The following is a 19,050-nucleotide window of genomic DNA, read 5'->3' as shown; positions in this document are numbered from 1 at the left end:
CCCAACCCAAAATTTAGAATCTCATACTGTAATAGAATTTGTAACAAATATAGAAAGTAATTTGTATAAGTCAGTCACATCTATTCCTATGAAACTCTATATATAAATTTAGGTCAAATCATGTGTTATAAAATAAGAAAATTTGGCTTCATCAAGAGAGAAATCTTGATGGAGAAACAGGTGAAGAATTTTAGAATCTGGAAAAAACTGTAAATGATTTACAAAACTAGAATTCTCAATACAAAATGGCTTCAATGAGAATTGAGAGCTTATTATTATTGATTACAAGTAAGAGAGTTAATTATATTTAAGATTAGCTAAGATGATTATTGCTCAAGAGGAATCCATTCTAGTTCTAGATCAATCTCTCCCGATTCCACATTCTCTAGCTTAAGACTCACTTCCTCCTTCACCCTTCCATCGACTATATTTACAGTGTTGTCTTCTACGAGGGCATTATCATCCGCCTTTAGCCATTTCCCAATTTGCATGTTTCCAAACATTGCAGCATCCCCATATACCATTGCAGAACTTATCATCCATTGTATATCAATATCTGCCTCACCCATTATGTCATCAGCATAAAATGTATCATAGTCATACACTTCCTGCATGCATGTATAATGATAGAAAAATTAAGTAGATTAATTTTTGGAACCGACCAGACGAACTAAACAGGTGCTAACCTTCATGTGCAGGTACAGATCAAAACCGGTTGCTACTATACTTCAAAGAAACCAGTTTCAAGTGATCAAGTTAAAAAATCAGAGGAACCGGTTTTCACTTTCTCAAGCGACCGGTTAGCCAACACAAAAACTTTCACTCCAACCGGATCATACTGCACAAGACACAAAAACCGGAAGGTTCAGAATAAAAGTCAGAATATTCAAACTACAAGAGTGACGTACCATGACGGAAGAAATGTGTCTTGAAAGAATAAAAGAAGATCGGATCCGATCAGAAGCATGCGAGGAAAGCAATGATGCTTTATTAATCCGAAGTTGACAACCGGAGGTGCATGCCCAACACGTGTCCAAATCTGAAAACCGGCTACGTCATCTTCTGCTCAGAGCTGCCTGCATGACTGCCAAGTGTTAAGGAAAATGAAGCGTGCAAGCAACCTTTCTGCATCAGGCGTGATAATGATCGACCAATCCGCAGGAGAGAGGAGAAAGTAACCGTTGGCTACTTTAAGCTATAAAAGGAAGATCAAACGTCTTCATTTAATGCAGTAGTTGTGAGCATCATCAGTTCTGAAAGTTGTACACTACGAATTACGAAAAACATTAAGTTCTAGAGAAATAAAGTCCTATACTGTAAAACCGGTGTGTCTAAAACCGGAAGCCTTTTGTGTGTTGTTGTGTAAAGTTGTTGTATTACATCAAAGTGTGAGTTTGGTGTAACCGGCGAGTAGCGAAGTTGGGCTCGACCGGAGGTACTGTTGTTAACTATAAAAGTTAGTGGAGATCCTTCTCATAACCTGAGAAGAAGGGGTGACGTAGGAGGGTTTGCTCCGAACATCCATAAACAAATTCTTGTCTCGTGTTCTTTCGTTGCTTTCATTTCTTGCTTACTTAACCTAAACCTCAAACCAATCGTACTTCTAAAACCGGTCACTCATATCCATAAAACCGACTCCTGCATCATCTAAAGTCGCATAAGTTGCTTCAACCTGAAACAGACATTTCCGCCCTTGAACCCGGTTCAAGAGTCTATGACAGTTTGTGCAGTGCTGAGAACGGTTTTAGTCTTTAACCGGACTATCACCAAAGTAGTGTGTGTGTTGTAAGCGGCCACCCTTCCTGAAACCGGAAACACCCCGGTCCTCTAAGGGCATCCCCGATCCTAACAAGTGGTATCAGAGCGAGGTTCTTAGCACTCAAACAACCAACGAAGATGGGAAGCATGACCCACAGCGACAAGCCGCCAATGCTAAACAGCGAAGCGTTTAGCAGTTGGAAGAAACAGATGTATCTACATCTGATTACGTTAGATGATGAGATGAGCCGAGTCTTGAAAGAGGGACCGATCAAGATCAACAAGGAGGAAAACCTATGGACGAGTGAAGATCGAAGACGGAGTAACCTGGACAACCATTGCATGAGGCACATCTATAAGGCTATAGATAATAACACTTTGAACAAAATATCAGAGTGTGAAAATGCAAAGGAAGCCTGGGAAACGATTATTCAGATCCACGAGGGAAACGAAAGAACCAAGGAGAACAAAATCTTGGTGGCTACACAAAAATATGAAAATATACGGATGAAACCGGGGGAAAACATGAAGGAATTCAGCAACCGGTTCACCAGTGTAGTCAACGAGCTTCAAACACTCGGAACGAAGTATGACAACCGAGAAGTGATCATCAAAGCCCTAAGATCTTTGCCAAGCACGTGGGATATCAAGACCATGGTGATGAGGGAATCGAGCACCCTTGGGCAGATGAAGTTGCATGATGTGTTCGAGGACTTGAAAGCCTACGAATTCGAGATCAAGTCTCGGATCGAAGATGAAGCATCCACATCAACCACAACTAGAGCTTTGGTTACATCGGTGGAACCGGCGGCCCAAGTATCAACCGCACCGGCTCCAGTCAAAAACACCGATCAAATTACCGACGATGTGATGGCGATGCTAGCTCAGAAATTCGGGAAATTCATGAAGAAGAGCCAACCACCATCTAATAATGACTTTAATTATAACTATGTAGATAAATCAAACAAGAGATGTTATAACTGTGATGGTTTTGGACATTTCAGGTCAGAGTGTAGAAAACCAAGAAGAGACGATAGAAAACCGGAAGGAAACTATCAATGAAACAATTATCAAGGGAATAACTATCAAGGCAACCGGTATTAGGGAAACAACTACCAAGGGAACAACTATCGGGGAAATATTAACAACCAACGAAACGACTACCGGAGGAATGATGATCAACATTCTGATGAAGGAAAGGAGATTCAAAAGGCACTCATTGCATCCGACGGTGGAAGCGAGTGGGCATACTCCGATAATGAAGATGGTGAAGAGAAAGTAACCTGCTTCATGGCAAACGACAAAGAGGTATTTGATTTCTCTTCTGATGAGTTTACTAAAGAAGATCTGGTTTCTGTACTCAACCAAATGGTTGTTGAGTTTAGAAACATATCTGCGTACATACCAACTCCTGTAGAACCTAAAACCGAACAAACAAATAATGTATATGATAAAACATGTGAAATCGAAATGTATGAACCGGATGAACTATTCTCCGACAATGAGAAGACAGTTCAACCGGTAACCGAAACCGATGAACGAGCAATGTACGTCACGGCTGCGTGGGAGAGATCACGTCAAGCAGTGAAACAAATGTGTAACTATAAAAGACATCCGAAGTGTAGGTATGGTATCGGTTATGAACCAAATAAACAAAATGAAACAAAACAATCTAACGGGATGAAACTCACGAAAAATAATCTTCCATTTATAAAATTTGTCAAGAGTTCACAAACCGAAAATGACCTAAAACCGGAAGAAACGCTTAAGTATGTAAGTCCTAACGAATCTGAAAAATGGCTTCATCCTGAGAGAAGGAAATCAACCGGAAACCAAGTAAACCAAATAAAACCCGACATCAAAGAAGCCCATCACCACATAAGGCATTCTTGAGCAACAGCCAAGAAGTTAAGCCAAATATTATCAAAACAATAACCGGGAAAGTGATCCGACTCATTCAAGTCTGGATCCCAAAGGGACTAATCAACCATGGACCCAACTAAATGTGGGTACCAAAAAGGTGTAAATAATTGTTTGTTACAGGTTAGGAGGAGCAACCGGTTAAAGAATTCTGAATGGTACTTGGACAGTGGATGCTCAAGGCATATGACCGGAAACAAGGAGCTACTGACCGACATCAAGTACGAAACCGGAGCAGTCATCACATTCGGAGACAACTCGAAAGGTAAAACCGTGGGCAAGGGTAAGATTGTCCATGGTGATTTATCCATAAGTAATGTACTATTGGTAGAAAAACTAAGCTTTAATCTGTTAAGCATAAGCCAAATGTGTGATGTGGGCTACAAAGTTGAATTTCATAAAAACTCATGCCTAGTCAAAAATCAAGATAATGACACTTTGCTAACCGGTAACCGGATAGGAAACATTTACAAAGTAAATTGGAAAACTAATTTCGAAAAACCTGTGTGTATGATAGCCGGAAATGATCCAAACTGGCTTTGGCATAAACGGTTAAACCACTTGAATTTCAAAACGATTAACTTTATTTATTCCAAGGAACTAGTTCACGGTTTTCCAAATGTTAAGTTTTCAAAAGACAAAGTATGTGCGGGGCATGTCAAATGGGCAAACAAGTGAAATCATATTTCAAAAATAAAGGAAATTATTAATCTGAACGATGCTTAGAACTCCTGCATATGGATCTGTTTGGTCCGGTTAAAGTAACTAGTTTAGGAGGCATGCATTATACTATGGTAGTTATTGATGATTACTCAAAATTTACTTGGGTTACTTTTCTAGCTTCTAAGAATCAAGCAACTCCAAACTTGATTAAACTGATTTTGAGAATACAGAATGAAAAATCTATTCGAGTGAATAAAATCAGAAGTGATAGAGGAACTGAGTTTATAAACAGTAACTTAACTACTTTTCTTGATGATTCCGGTATTAGGCACGAGTTGTCTAGTGCCAGAACTCCTCAACAAAATGGCCTGGCTGAGAGAAGAAACCGAACTCTCAAGGAAGCCGCAAGGTCAATGATAGCCGATTCGGGTATCGCTCAAAAGTTTTGGGCTGAAGCTATCAACACCGCGTGCTATACACAAAATCGATCTTTAGTAACTAAACGGTTTTCTAAAACTCCTTTTGAAATTTACTTTGATCAAGTTCCAAGTGTACGGTATTTTTGAATTTTTGGTAGTAAATGTTTTGTTCACAATAACGACAAGAATTACTTGACCGCTTTTGATGCTAAATCCGATGAGGGAATAATGTTGGGATATTCAGTTGTGAGTAAAGCCTACAGAGTATATAATACTAGGACTTTAACAGTTGAAGAAACCGCACACGTTGTTTTCGATGAATCGGTTGAGCGAAACACTGCATTACCCTTCGACCTTCACAACAGAATGGAAAATTTTAATATCTATTCTGATGATGAAGACGAGGTTCCGGTTTTTAGACGCTTTGTCAAGGACCAAGCGGTTGATGCTGAAACTCAGCCTGATCAAGCTGCCTTACCGCAGAAAGTTGACGCTTCGGTTTCTACTGAAGAAATCGGTCGGTCTGAATCTGTTCAGCCTACCGATCAGTCTAACCTTGATCAGCCAACCGAAAGCTTGGTAGACACGTCTCGGATTAACCTCAGAAGGAACAAAAATCATCCTCTTGAACTAGTAATAGGTAACATATCCTCACCCGTCCGAACTAGGCAACAAAATTTGGATTACTATGGAAACTCTGCTTTCATATCACAAATTGAGCCAAAAAAGGTGGATGAAGCGTTGTCAGATCCAGATTGGATCTTGGCAATGCAAGAGGAATTAAACGAGTTTGAGAGAAATAAAGTCTGGTACCTAGTCCCTAGACCGAAAAACAAACCGGTTATAGGAACACGATGGGTATTCAGAAATAAACTCAATGAAGACGGTTTAGTTACGAGGAACAAAGCCCGATTAGTGGCTCAAGACTATAAACAGGAAGAAGGCGTTGATTTTGAAGAATCATTTACCCCTGTAGCTAGACTTGAGGCCATTAGAATATTTTTAGCATATGCAGCTTTCAAAAATTTCAAAGTCTTTCAAATGGATGTTAAGAGTGCTTTTCTAAACGGTAAGGTAAATGAAGAGGTGAATGTTAACCAACCTCCAGGTTTTAAAAATCCAGAACATTAAAATCACGTTTACCGGCTGAATAAAGCCCTTTACGGTTTGAAACAAGCTCCAAGAGCTTGGTATGATACATTAACACAATTTTTATTTGATCACAAATTTACAATAGGTTCGGTAGACAAAACACTTTTCAAATTTGAAAGGAAGGAACAAATTCTACTTGTTCAGATTTATGTTGACGATATCATATTCGGATCAACCGATCCAAAATTATGTGATAAATTTTCGAAAATGATGACTGATAGATTTCAAATGAGTATGATGGGAGAATTGAGTTTCTTTCTAAGACTTCAGGTTAAGCAGATTGAAGCCGGAACGTTCATAAGCCAACCAAAGTACACAGCCGAACTGCTGAAGAAGTTTGGGATGGATACATGTGCCGAAGCGGCTACGCCAATGAGTCCTTCCGTGAAGCTGGACAAAGATGATGATGGTTAAGCCGTTGACATCACAGCATATCGAGGAATGATCGGATTGCTGCTATATCTAACAGCTAGTCGACCTGATATTCTGTTTGCGGTTGGAGTGTGCGGGAGGTTCCAAGCAAATCCAAAGCAGTCTCATTATACGGCGGCCAAAAGAATTCTAAAATATCTAAAGGGAACTCAAGAAGTGGGACTTTGGTACCCAAAAGACTCAAGTTTCAATCTAATAAGCTACTCAGATGCCGATTACGCAGGATGCAAAATCGACCGAAAGAGTACAAGTGGAACCTGTCAATTCTTGGGTGACCGGTTAGTCACTTGGAGCAGCAAGAAACAAACGTCCGTTGCAACATCAACCGCAGAGGCGGAGTACATAGCGGCTGGAAGCTGCTGTGCACAACTCCTCTGGATCCAACAGCAACTAAGGGATTTCGGAATAGAATCCAAGGAGTCTCCAATCTTTTGTGACAACACCAACGCCATAGCGATTACATACAATCCGGTGTTGCACTCAAGAACAAAGCATATCGACATCCGACACCATTTCATCCGGGAGCATGTTCAGGAGAAACACATCCGGCTGGAATATGTCTCGACCGAGCAACAAGTAGCGGATATATTTACAAAACCGCTACAGGAAACTAAGTTCTCTCACTTTCGAAATATCTTGGGACTTACTAATCTTAATCAATTGATATAATCATCATGTATGCATGGAAGAAACTGGGATATGTGTTCAGGGAGAAGCTAAAGCTTCTCAAACCATATTCAAATAGGCCATTAATAAATCAAATATGCTAACCGGGAGGAAATCTCCGGTTATGCCCGATTACTTCATAATTTCGAATCAAAATGTATGTTTACTATACGGTTGAAATAACCGGGCTGAAGTGGATAAGACAAATCCAAAGTTGAACAAATGTTGACACTAATCAACTTTTCTTCACAAACGGAAATATCCTACTAAAACCGGTCATGGAAAACCGCTTAGTACAAATGCATTCTGGTCTGATAAAATGAACTTTTCCGGTTAACCTGAGATGACTGACTAAGTTTTCATGCATACTTTGACAAATGAAGCCTGTAATTAATAAAAACAAGTCTACCACAATCGAGATGACGACATGTGTCCATCATCAAGAGAGAGAGACTCACATCTTGTCAATAGATATTTTTCATCATTGCTATCTTGGTAATAATTAGATTTACCTTGGAAATAACCATTAGTTACTTCAACAAGTTAAAGTCTATTAATTAGCTGATGACATCATCAGGCATGCTTAAACTCATTAAAACCTAGTCGAATCCCCTGGCTATATAAATCACCCCTAATCCTTCACAAAACTTCACAAGATCACTATTCACAAATATCATTCTTGAGATAAATCTTCTCTCTCAAGAACATGAACACCAACTCTTTAGCAAAGAAAATTCTATTGGCAGATTTTAACTCAATCTACCAATATGAAGATCACGAAGTCAAGGAAATGTTCTTAGCCATAGAAAGGAGCGGGCTAAGAAGTTTTCTTGAGAACAGATTCATCCTTGACTACCTCGTAGTCGAAGAACTCTTCCAAACCGGAAAGGAAGTGCACCGAGATATCATCGTTGCACAAGTTTACGGTCAAAATTTTCTATTCAGCGAGACGGATTTCGCTGTATACTGCGGTCTACCCAATGAAGGGGTAACCGACTTAACATACTCCCCGGTGACAATGGAAGAGATGTGTCGCCGGTTCTCAGGATCAGATATCCCGGTTAAACCCTGGGGTGCCAAAAGTCAACTTTCTCATAAGTACCAGCTTCTCTGCGAGATTCTGGGAAAATCTGTCTTGTGCAGAGAGAAAAATTACTATTACACTCAAAGGCTCTTCGAGATGATGATCGCTGTAACGGTTGGGACACCGGTTAACTGGTCCTGGATCATCTTCAGCAACCTGAAGAAGATGCTCATATCCAACAAAACCGGCTACGCCCCTCAGCTGAGCGGTTTCTGTGCAAGTCTGGACATCCACTCTGGACCCTTCGTCACTCTTCACCCAAGGCATGTGCTCACCAAGGAAAGAGTACAAGAGATGATCGACCGGTGGGAAACTGTCAAAGCCAGAAGAAATCAAGCGGCTGAGTCATCAAATGTCTAACCTATTTCTCCTTCTTTCCTTTTATCTCTTTTCACAAAACCGGTAATTTTGCTGTACTACCGGTTTTGTACCTCGATTAATGAATCAGATTTCTTTCCTCTTTCAAGTCAAAATCTAAAATATTCAATGTGCCATATCAAAATAAATCGTATCACTCTTGGAAACACAAAAATTCTCATTATCAAAAAGCATGCCTGACTTGACTAGACAAGACATGCCTTTATTCTCTTGGAAAATCACAAAGATATTAATGACTAGACATAAACGGCTAGATTTTTCAAATCCTCTCATTAAATGCTCTCATCCATTCCAAGCTATAAAAGGAGGCTCAATCTTTCATTTTCAAAACACGCCTCCAAGCACTTCTTCTCTCTAAAACTTGAAAGCTAAGAAAAATCCTCTCTCAAACTTCCATCATCATGTCTGCCGAACTAAGAAACACCCTTATCATCGACTTTGAGGATATCAAAGATAGCTCATACTATGATTGCATTTTTCAGCACATCATAGATTCTGGGTTGCAAGGTTTCCTTAAGGGTTCAGACACCATCCTCGAAGAGGAGGTGTGTGAATTTTTCAACAATGGTCACATTTTGGATGATGGCAGCATCCGCACCATCGTCGACGGCCAATTCTTCCAGTTTACCGAGGAGGAATTCGCCACCTTCTTTCACCTTCCGACCGAAGGTTTTTCTGATTTTCCAACGCCGTTCTTACCGGCTAAGGAAACCTTTTTCAAGATCTTTTCTTCTTCCTACACTCCTATCAAGGACTTTGGGAAGAAAGAAAATCTCGCTCCTCACTACCAACTCTTTCATGATTTGGTCCAAAGGTCTATCATAGGCCGGATGCCTAACCAGAACTACAGCCGGGAAGCATTCGACATTATGATAGCCATCATTCGCAACTCAGCCATTAACTGGGCATCTTACCTCTACAACAAACTGAAGCAGCTCATGACCGCTGCAAGAGGAAGGATCAGTTATGCTCCTCAAATCACTCGGTTTCTGATGTCCAAACGTCGCAACCTTAGAACCGGTGTTCCGGTTGGACCATCCAACACCATCACCATACTCATGATTCATAGGTGGTTGTCAAGAATTGAGGAACGGTTTCCTCAAAACACCATTGAAAAATGGTATGAAAGGAGGATGGAAGGGGGTTGGTTCACAGAAGATTAATTTTCTTACTTTTCTATTTTTCCTTTCCGGTTTCTGGTCATTTTGCTGTACGACCAGAACCGCTTAATGTTCACTTTATTAATGAAACAGTTAATTTCCAAAGTCTCGAATATTTACTCATATCCTTTCCTCCGGTTTTCCAAAACTTAACGTTAACTTAAAAACTTCCGGTTAACAAAGACTTCAAGTGAAACCGGAACTTCGAGCAAAAGTGAAAATTTGAAAATATTAACCGCCCACGGTTTTACCCCCAAATTTTACCGCCCATTGAATTTCCGCTTTTACCGCCGAAAGTTACGGCAGTAACTTTTGGAGGGAAAGTTGGCGCCAAAAGTATCAAATTGACGGTTCATCTTCAAACCGCTCAGAACCGCCATGTATATAAGTTCATATCATCATATTCAACACTTGTGCTTTCTCTCTCTACAAATCTTCAAATCTTCAAAGCGCTCATCTCTCCAATCTTCATCGATCTTCATATCTTCTTCACAAATTCATCATGGATCTAACCAAAGCTCCATTCCAATGGATGTTACAAGTGGATTTCACAGATATTGATGAACATGCTGAAGACAAGAACAAGGCTGTTCTTCAACTTCTGAGGGATGCTGGGATGGAAAAGTTTCTGTCTGGCCCGTTCTTCATCTATCCGGCGGCGGTGACGGAGTTCTTGGCGACGGCGACACTGTCGAAGAGGAAGGTCTCGGCGACTGTCAACGGGAAGGCCATTCTCATCACCAAAGAGCTTTTTGCTGAAGCTCTCGGTCTGCCCAACACAGGTTCGGACCTAAAGATTGACTTAACCGATGCAGAATCAAATGCTGCCCGGTTGGTGGTATCTCTCTCAGGTCAGGATCTGGTAATCCACAACAGCCAGAGGATTAAGCTCAAACCAGAATACAGATGGTTGTTGACTGTCATCGCCCGGTCAATCTAGGGAAGGGGAGGCAATTTCGACAACCTAACGAAACTGAAGCTCAGAATGCTGTTGGCCATTGTTCGCTGTGATAAGGTGGACTGGGGATACGTTATCTATGAAGAATTCTGCCAGATGGTGATAAAGAAAGATGGCCGGGTGCAGGCCTTTGCTATGCAAATCGTTAAAATCCTTGAGTTCCTCAATATGGAACTAGGTGAAGGCAAACCGCTTCCGATCTCCACCATTCTTGATTCAGAGTCTATGATCGAAAAACCGGAGAAAACGATCAAACCCAAATCCTCAAGGACAAAGTCGTCCAAGGGAGCCAGTTCCTCGGTTCCGGCTGAAGAAGAAACCAGACAGAAGAAACCGGCAAGAAAAGCTGTTGAAGCCGAAGCCCCACCAGAACCAAAGAGGAGGAAGAAGGTAGCAGCGAAGAAAAGTTCAAAGAAACCGGCGGACTCCGAGAAAACGCTTTCCTCGGACAATCCACCGGAAAGAACCGCAGATGTCTTTCAACCCATCCCCATCAACACAGTTATCCCCACTCTCATTCCATCTCATTCTCCAAGGAAAACCGAATCTTCGGGGAGCCAAATAAACAAGTCAGTTTCCAAGGAGGGAGCAGAGGTAGGCATTCACTCTGAAACCTCCAAATCACCAAGTAAGCGAATTGAAGAAGTACTAGTCGACGTAGGCTTAAACACCTCCAAAGCAATTGAGGATGTTATCCAAGACATTGCAAGGGAAACTGAAGAGGACGATGTGTCAAGTCGTCGCAGGCCAGTTGATCAGGCTGAGATACCTGATCAGACAGAAGTTCAACCGGTCGAAGAGGCGACCAATACAACAGAAATTACACCTCCGGCTCAGGAGGGAAATTTTGAAGAACAGGAACCTTCCGGTTCCGCAGGAGGGAAGACAACCTCAGAAATCCAACCAGCCACAACACCTGAAGGTTCCACTCAAGTAAACAAAGGCAAAGGGATTCTCATAGAAGACACAACGGTAACCGGAACGGGCACGCTGCAAACCTGTCCTCAACAAGAAGCCATAACCGGAGACGAGGGTCCATACACCACAGAGCAAGAAAATGAGATCTTCGAGGAACTTATTCAAGACATGAACAAAGGTGCGAGTGATGCGTTAGCTCCATACATCTTGTGGGTGAAGCTCAGATGCGAAACCAAGTTATCCGACATGGTTCCAGGTTTAAGTGGTAACAGACAGTGGGACAGGCTCATCAAACTGGAAGAGAGGGCACTTCAGTTAGCTAACACCAACCTCATTCAACCTGCTTTTAGCAAAGCTGCAGTAATCCTTGAAAACGCTCGGTTACAGGCAGTTTAGAATGCCTTTCAAGAAACTCAGGGAAAGTCGCTATCTCCGATTGAAATGAGAATGGCCGAACGGTTTATTGCGGTGCGAGAACAGCTTGTACAAAATCTTGATCGTTTTGACATGCAATGGAGGAAAGGTTGCTAACGCCAACTCAACAATACCGACTTATATCAAAGTAAGCCATTCTATACAGGGGGAGAGACATCCGGAACCACTGAAAACCTGGAACAAGAATCCCCTCAACCGGTCAAAGCTCCGGAAATTGATCAGATTAAGCAAGCGGTGGCTGAAACAGTTGACTCATGCCTTGGAAATTTTAAAACCGTAACCGACGAAAGAATTGCAACGGCTGAAGATAAACTGTCAAACTCTCTAAAGACCATGATGGACACGGCCATGCAGACAACAATAAAAGCCTTGATCGCCGAGTCCGTCCAAACCGCAACCGCTCCATTAGTGGACATGCTGCAAGCAATGGCCATTCAAATCGGGGAAATGTCCAAGGTTCAAGTCAGCACAACTCAAACGCAAATCGAAACGGATGCTGAAACCGCAAAGAAATTGCAAGAGGAAGAGATAGAAAGGGAACGGTTACAGAAGGAGATTGAAGACAAAGACTACGCGCTTGCCCAACAATGCAACGAGGAAGAACAGGCCAACATCTAGAAACTCCAACCGGTTCAATCGTCCCACTCAATGGATACAAGGAACAAGAAGAAGCGAAGCGCCGTTAAGAACGTAATGAAGCGGGCAGAACAGAAAACAGATTTACCGGTCGTGATAAATGCGCAACCGCTTGATGAAGAAGAAGAAGAAGACCCGGAGGAACTTAATCAACGAAAGAGAAGGACAACCGAAGGATCAACCGCAACTCCAAGCTTCAGACCTTCGAATGCTCCACCGCCTCCACCACCAAAACCAGTTTATGCCAACTTCGGGTTCAAGAATAAGGGCACCGGTCACTCAAGTGTATGGGCCGGTGTGCTGATCGATGCCGAAAGACGTGATAGAGAGTGGAGAGCAAGAAAAGAAGAAGAGAGAAGACAGTTGGAGAAGGAGCTGGAAAAGGAGCCACACAAGGGGGGACCATCCAAGCCCTAAATCTCTTCCTTTATTTACCTCAAACAATTATGTCTTACTATGTTTCAGAACTTGGTTACTTTGCTTTTTCTGATAGGTTCTCACATATTTGCTAAAACAATCAAACTCATGCTTTTGAAAAATCCTCTTCAAAAACAATCGAACACATGTTTTTCAAAACCGGCCATATATTACATGTTTTGAATATTTATTCTAAATAATCAAAAAGGGAGAAATTGATAGAAAAATTAAGTAGATTAATTTTTCTAACTGGCTAGTAAGCAAATTTTTCTAAACCGGCCATATATTACATGTTTTGAATATTTATTCTAAATAATCAAAAAGGGAGAAATTGATAGAAAAATTAAGTAGATTAATTTTAAACCGGCCACACATTACAATTTTTGAATATTTATTCTAAATAATCAAAAAGAGAGAAATTGATAGAAAAATTAAGTAGATTAATTTTTGGAACCGGCCAGACGAACTAAACAGGTGCTAACCTTAATGTGCAGGTACAGATCAAAACCGGTTGCTACTATACTTCAAAGAAACCAGTTTCAAGTGATCAAGTTAAAAGATCAGAGGAACCGGTTTTCACTTTCTCAAGCGACCGGTTAGCCAACACAAAAACTTTCACTCCAACCGGATCATACTGCACAAGACACAAAAACCGGAAGGTTCAGAATAAAAGTCAGAATATTCAAACTACAAGAGTGACGTACCATGACGGAAGAAACGTGTCTTGAAAGAATAAAAGAAGATCGGATCCGATCAGAAGCATGCGAGGAAAGCAATGATGCTTTATTAATCCGAAGTTGACAACCGGAGGTGCATGCCCAACACGTGTCCAAATCTGAAAACTGGCTACGTCATCTTCTGCTCAGAGCTGCCTGCATGACTGCCAAGTGTTAAGGAAAATGAAGCGTGCAAGCAACCTTTCTGCATCAGGCGTGATAATGATCGACCAATCCGCAGGAGAGAGGAGAAAGTAACCGTTGGCTACTTTAAGCTATAAAAGGAAGATCAAACGTCTTCATTTAATGCAGTAGTTGTGAGCATCATCAGTTCTGAAAGTTGTACACTACGAATTACGAAAAGCATTAAGTTCTAGAGAGATAAAGTCCTATACTGTAAAACCGGTGTGTCTAAAACCGGAAGCCTTTTGTGTGTTGTTGTGTAAAGTTGTTGTATTACATCAAAGTGTGAGTTTGGTGTAACCGGCGAGTAGCGAAGTTGGGCTCGACCGGAGGTACTGTTGTTAACTATAAAAGTTAGTGGAGATCCTTCTCATAACCTGAGAAGAAGGGGTGACGTAGGAGGGTTTGCTCAGAACATCCATAAACAAATTCTTGTCTCGTGTTCTTTCGTTGCTTTCATTTCTTGCTTACTTAACCTAAACCTCAAACAAATCGTACTTCTAAAACCGGTCACTCATATCCATAAAACCGACTCCTGCATCATCTAAAGTCGCATAAGTTGCTTCAACCTGAAACAGACATTTCCGCCCTTGAACCCGGTTCAAGAGTCTGTGACAGTTTGTGCAGTGCTGAGAACGGTTTTAGTCTTTAACCGGACTATCACCAAAGTAGTGTGTGTGTTGTAAGCGGCCACCCTTCCTGAAACCGGAAACACCCCGGTCCTCCAAGGGCGTCCCCGATCCTAACATATAATTTCATTATCTTCGAAAATTGTTAAAAACACAAAGCAATCTTCTTTTTTTACCAATTGCACCGGCCCATAATTCTGGGGCACTGAAAACATCAGCTCCTCATTCCATATAGGATTAAGATTACTCATCATAATAGTTGTTTGCGCTTTCTATATAAAGTTGATCATATTAGCATTTTTAAAAGATACAAAAACCGGGACTGGACTCAACTCACTCACCTGGTGTCCGAGAGTAAGAACAACATAAGGATCACTCGACAACATATCTTTGACAACTAAATTTGTGCCTTTAACCACTTTTATCTTGAACATTCCTATAATTTCCACCATTCCTCTTTGCCATCCATCCATCATGAATTCATAATTATTTATTTAGTATGAACAGAATTAACCACACAAAAAAGATATAGAACTTTGGATAGAGAATGACTACGGAATGAGATGAACTAGACTGCAAATTGCTGCTTGACTTCTTGTTGGAATTTGAAAAAATACGTAAGCTAGGCTTCACAAATTCTTGCAGCTCATACTTAGACCTATAGTAGAAACAAACCAAAGAAAAGGTGGGTGGGATTTAAATGATTTGATCAAGATATTAACCAAAGATAGTTTAGTTGCACCGATTGATCGATCATAAAACTGGTTTGATAAATTTAGAACGGTCCTCATGGCTAGAATCTAGCCTGGGTTTTGAGAAACCATCTAGAATATAAGTCTGGTAAATAGAATTAGTAGAAGCATTTCCTCCAACATCAATCATCGCCTCAATTTCATCCTCTATCAATTCGTCTAATGTTACCGAAAACACATGTTCTTGTTGTTTAAATCACTTATGAGTTATGACATACCATTTTTTTTATCCAATTCATCTATAAATCATTTATAACCATCACTCATTTCACCTTTGAGATATGTGTTCCAAGGCTTCTGTGCACTCCACAGCATTTTAAGCATATGAAAACCCCAATATTAACTAACCTGAAAGTAGAAACAACCAACCCTCTTAATTCTTATCACAACTCTATCAACATTTTTAAAATATCTAATACTAAGTAAGAAACATACGCCCACTTCGGGTCTGGAGAGCCACAATCTGCACAAAAACGATTATCCTTTTGTATCTGCAGATCTTTCAAGTAGTAGTAAAAGGAATGATATGAATTACTCCTTTGAAACTATGATTGAACTCAAATAGATACCTAATTTACTCATTTCTCTGTTTCAGATTCAAAATCATCAAAACAAAACGTTTCCTCTTTACCAGTCCGCAAGTTTCCTCTACCGATGTTGAGAGTGTTAAGCTTCGTCGGATTCTCCTCTTCAATTTCCGTATCCGTCAAAACGTTTAACTTCTGCTTCCATAGATCAATGAAGTACAAACCCATGTCTTGTTGATTGTCAACATCTTTACATAGATAAACTTGTAAGATTTCCTTAAAACCCTAGATCTTGCATCCAACATAATATCACTTGGATAATATTCAAAACCCTAGAATACATAAGAATACATTGTGACGAGAATGTCTTACCTTAGCGGAGCAGCGGGATTACGCGTAAGTGTAATTCGCGTAAGTTCAATTCGCGTAAGTGTAATTCGCGTAAGTGTAATTCGCGTAAGTGTAATTCGAGTAAGTGTAATTCGAGTAAGTGAGTCACAAAGACAAGACAGACATTTTGCAGGGCAAAAATGCCACTTTTACAAAGTTTATCAGGCGGGGTCCTTTTTTGGATTTAGACCCTTTATTAGGGCCATTTCATCAAATTCCCCAATTAGAGAGTTCACCCATTTTTACTGATATATTAATATTTTTATTGAAATTTTTTCATGTCATGTCATTAATGCAGATATAGTCAATGTACCTCATTTCTTTTTCACTTTGATCCAAATCATCTACACTTAACATCCACAAATATTCTTCAATAGTTTATACATATTGTATCTTCTTCAATAGTTTATACATATTGTATCTGTCTCTGTTTCTCTTGAAGGACATTCAACTATGTAGTGTTCATAGTCATGACAATGATAACATTCAACATTTGATTTGTAATGTCAGTCTCTTCATCTTCATCTTTTTCGAAATCCAAAAATACCTCTTCTTCTTCCTCCATAAGAGTCATCATGACAAATCTTTAAAGCCTGTTCAACTTCTATGTGTCAGCTACAAATAAAGCCACGTATATGAAGTCAATTATTTTTATTTTTACAGATATCAGAAGCATCAAAGTAAATTATAGCTCAATTATTCATCAAAATCACAAGATCTCAATCAATTTCTTCTTTAATTGCAAACTGTTTATACACTTTCAAACCCATCATCATAAACATGTTCATCCTAGTTTAAACGTAATCAAATGCCTAAAATTAAACATGATCTCATCATTAACTTAAATAAGAAAATTAAGAGCCATCACTTACACAAAAATCTAATCTCATTGCATTTAAATGGGAATAATTTAGAAACTAAACTATTAAACTAGAAATAGGTACAAAGTAAGACGAGAATCAAACATTCTTCAACTTTCAAAGTATAAATTGGGTATTTGAAGAGGGCCCTTCATCAAGCCAACATATTTGAATTTATGCTGGTTGTATTTGTCTCTGACTGCTACCAAGGAGCCCTCTCTTTTACCCAACTGCAAGTCTTGTATAAGAAGAACACATTCCTGTAAATCAGCAGGTTTGTATCCTGAAAACTTTTCAAGGTTTGCATTCCATGGATGTTTATCAGGGTGGAACATAAACCTGGAAAGAAATACAATAGAAGAAGCAATCATGGAAGGCAAGAACTTGACACAGCCATAGTCCAGCAAACTCAACTCTGCCAAGTAGCATCCCAATAACTCAAACTGCAAATCAGGATATTCGGGTTCCTGTTCAGAAATCCTGGAGAATCTTCTCAAGAAGGTATTAATGGTTGGGCTGCTCACTTCGAATTGAAGAGACTTAAGTATATCGGCTTCCATCTTCACCAGCTCTTCCTTTTTGTAAGTGTTATCTGTGATGTAGCAGAAGTCATCAAGTGTTGGAGGATTAATCTCTTGAAACTTTGATGCAATCGACATTGAAGAAACGCCAAGCAACTGCAGCCTCTGCTTATTGAGAGGATTAAGAGACAAGAATCTGTCAATGTAAGTGATTGAAAGATAAAGTGTATCAGATTGAAGCTTGTATTCTTCTGCAACCTCCACCAACCAATCCACCAAAACCCCTCTCATGTTTGCAGTCACATCTTTCTGCACCTTGTCGATATAGTCTTGCAGCGGCCTTCTCTTTGCTTCTTTCTCCATGTTATGAAGATAATCGTAGATTTCAGTTACATAACCATCGCACATCTCAGAATCATCAAACTTGGAGGCTGCAGCTTCAATTTCACGTACAGCCTTGCAATTTACCTTCCCAGGTTCCGTATCGAGATCGGTAGCCGTAGGAATACTTAAATTGGAAATCCCATCGAGAAGGGATCTCTTCTTGGCGGGGGACTGCAGATGAGAATCCTGTCCGACCATTGTGTCGGCTGTCCTCTTCTTCCCGAAGCGAGTAACACTCACTGAGTTTACTTTGACAGTCATACCTAATTTCTCTCGCACCCCGACGCCCTATATGATTGATTCTTCCTAAAAGAAGAAGAAGATAGACCAGGAGAAGCGAAGAAGACGATGAAGAAGGAGATGATGATATGGCCTGTGATTTGGGAGGGTGGTGAATAAGAAGGCATGTTGCCAGAGAAGCCGCCATGTCTGCAAATTTCAAATGTTTTCTATGTGGCGCTCTCTCCCACTTGAAAACCAAAATTAGAATCCCAAATCCCAAAATGTTTAAAGGAAATGAAAATTTAAATAATTCAAAACAATCTTTTAGACTTGTAAATTAATACAAATTATTTATTATATTTAAATATATATTTTTTTTAAAATTATTACAAATAATTATAAAATAAAATTTACATAGAGACTTTTGACCTTCTTGATTGACCATTTTCCATTGTTATTTTAAATTATAGCCTTTTTAATATTAATATTTTTTAAATAAGATTTGCATCAAAGTTTATTTGATTGATAGATTATAAAAATCAGGTAGATAAGTTTAAAATTAATATTAATTTTATTTAAAAATTTTATTCTTTAAATAATTATTTGATTTGAAATTGAAATCAATATAAATCAGAAAAATTTCCACACTCTTTTTTTTTTTTAAATGGCTCCTCAAGTTTATCCTCATTCAAATCGATCCAAAACAACTTTTTTTTTTATAACCATTTTGGTTTTGATTTGGTTAAGACTCGATCCAAAACAACTTTTTTTTTTATAACCATTTTGGTTTTGATTTGGTTAAGACTTGAGAGCTAGTTTTGTCATAGTAAAATTAATATTCATTTTATTTAAAAATTTCATATTTTAAAA

The 19,050-nt window shown here is 39.6% G+C and overlaps 1 protein-coding gene and 1 pseudogene across 1 annotated transcript; both read right to left on the bottom strand.

Moving 5' to 3' along the window:
- Positions 1-326: 326 nt before the first annotated feature.
- On the bottom strand, positions 327-16,031 carry LOC124915736 (annotated as a pseudogene).
- Positions 16,032-16,967: 936 nt separating this feature from the next.
- LOC124916513 (putative cyclin-A3-1) lies at positions 16,968-18,215 on the bottom strand. Its single transcript, XM_047457239.1, has one exon. It carries the CDS (start codon positions 18,154-18,156, stop codon positions 17,164-17,166), a length of 993 nt encoding a protein of 330 aa, XP_047313195.1. The 5' UTR covers positions 18,157-18,215; the 3' UTR covers positions 16,968-17,163.
- Positions 18,216-19,050: the final 835 nt, after the last annotated feature.

Source organism: Impatiens glandulifera, chromosome 9 (genome assembly GCF_907164915.1).
Source record: "Impatiens glandulifera chromosome 9, dImpGla2.1, whole genome shotgun sequence".
NCBI lineage: Eukaryota > Viridiplantae > Streptophyta > Magnoliopsida > Ericales > Balsaminaceae > Impatiens > Impatiens glandulifera.
The sequence above is the reverse complement of the archived record's forward strand: the minus strand, read 5'-3'. Positions and strand labels throughout refer to the sequence as shown.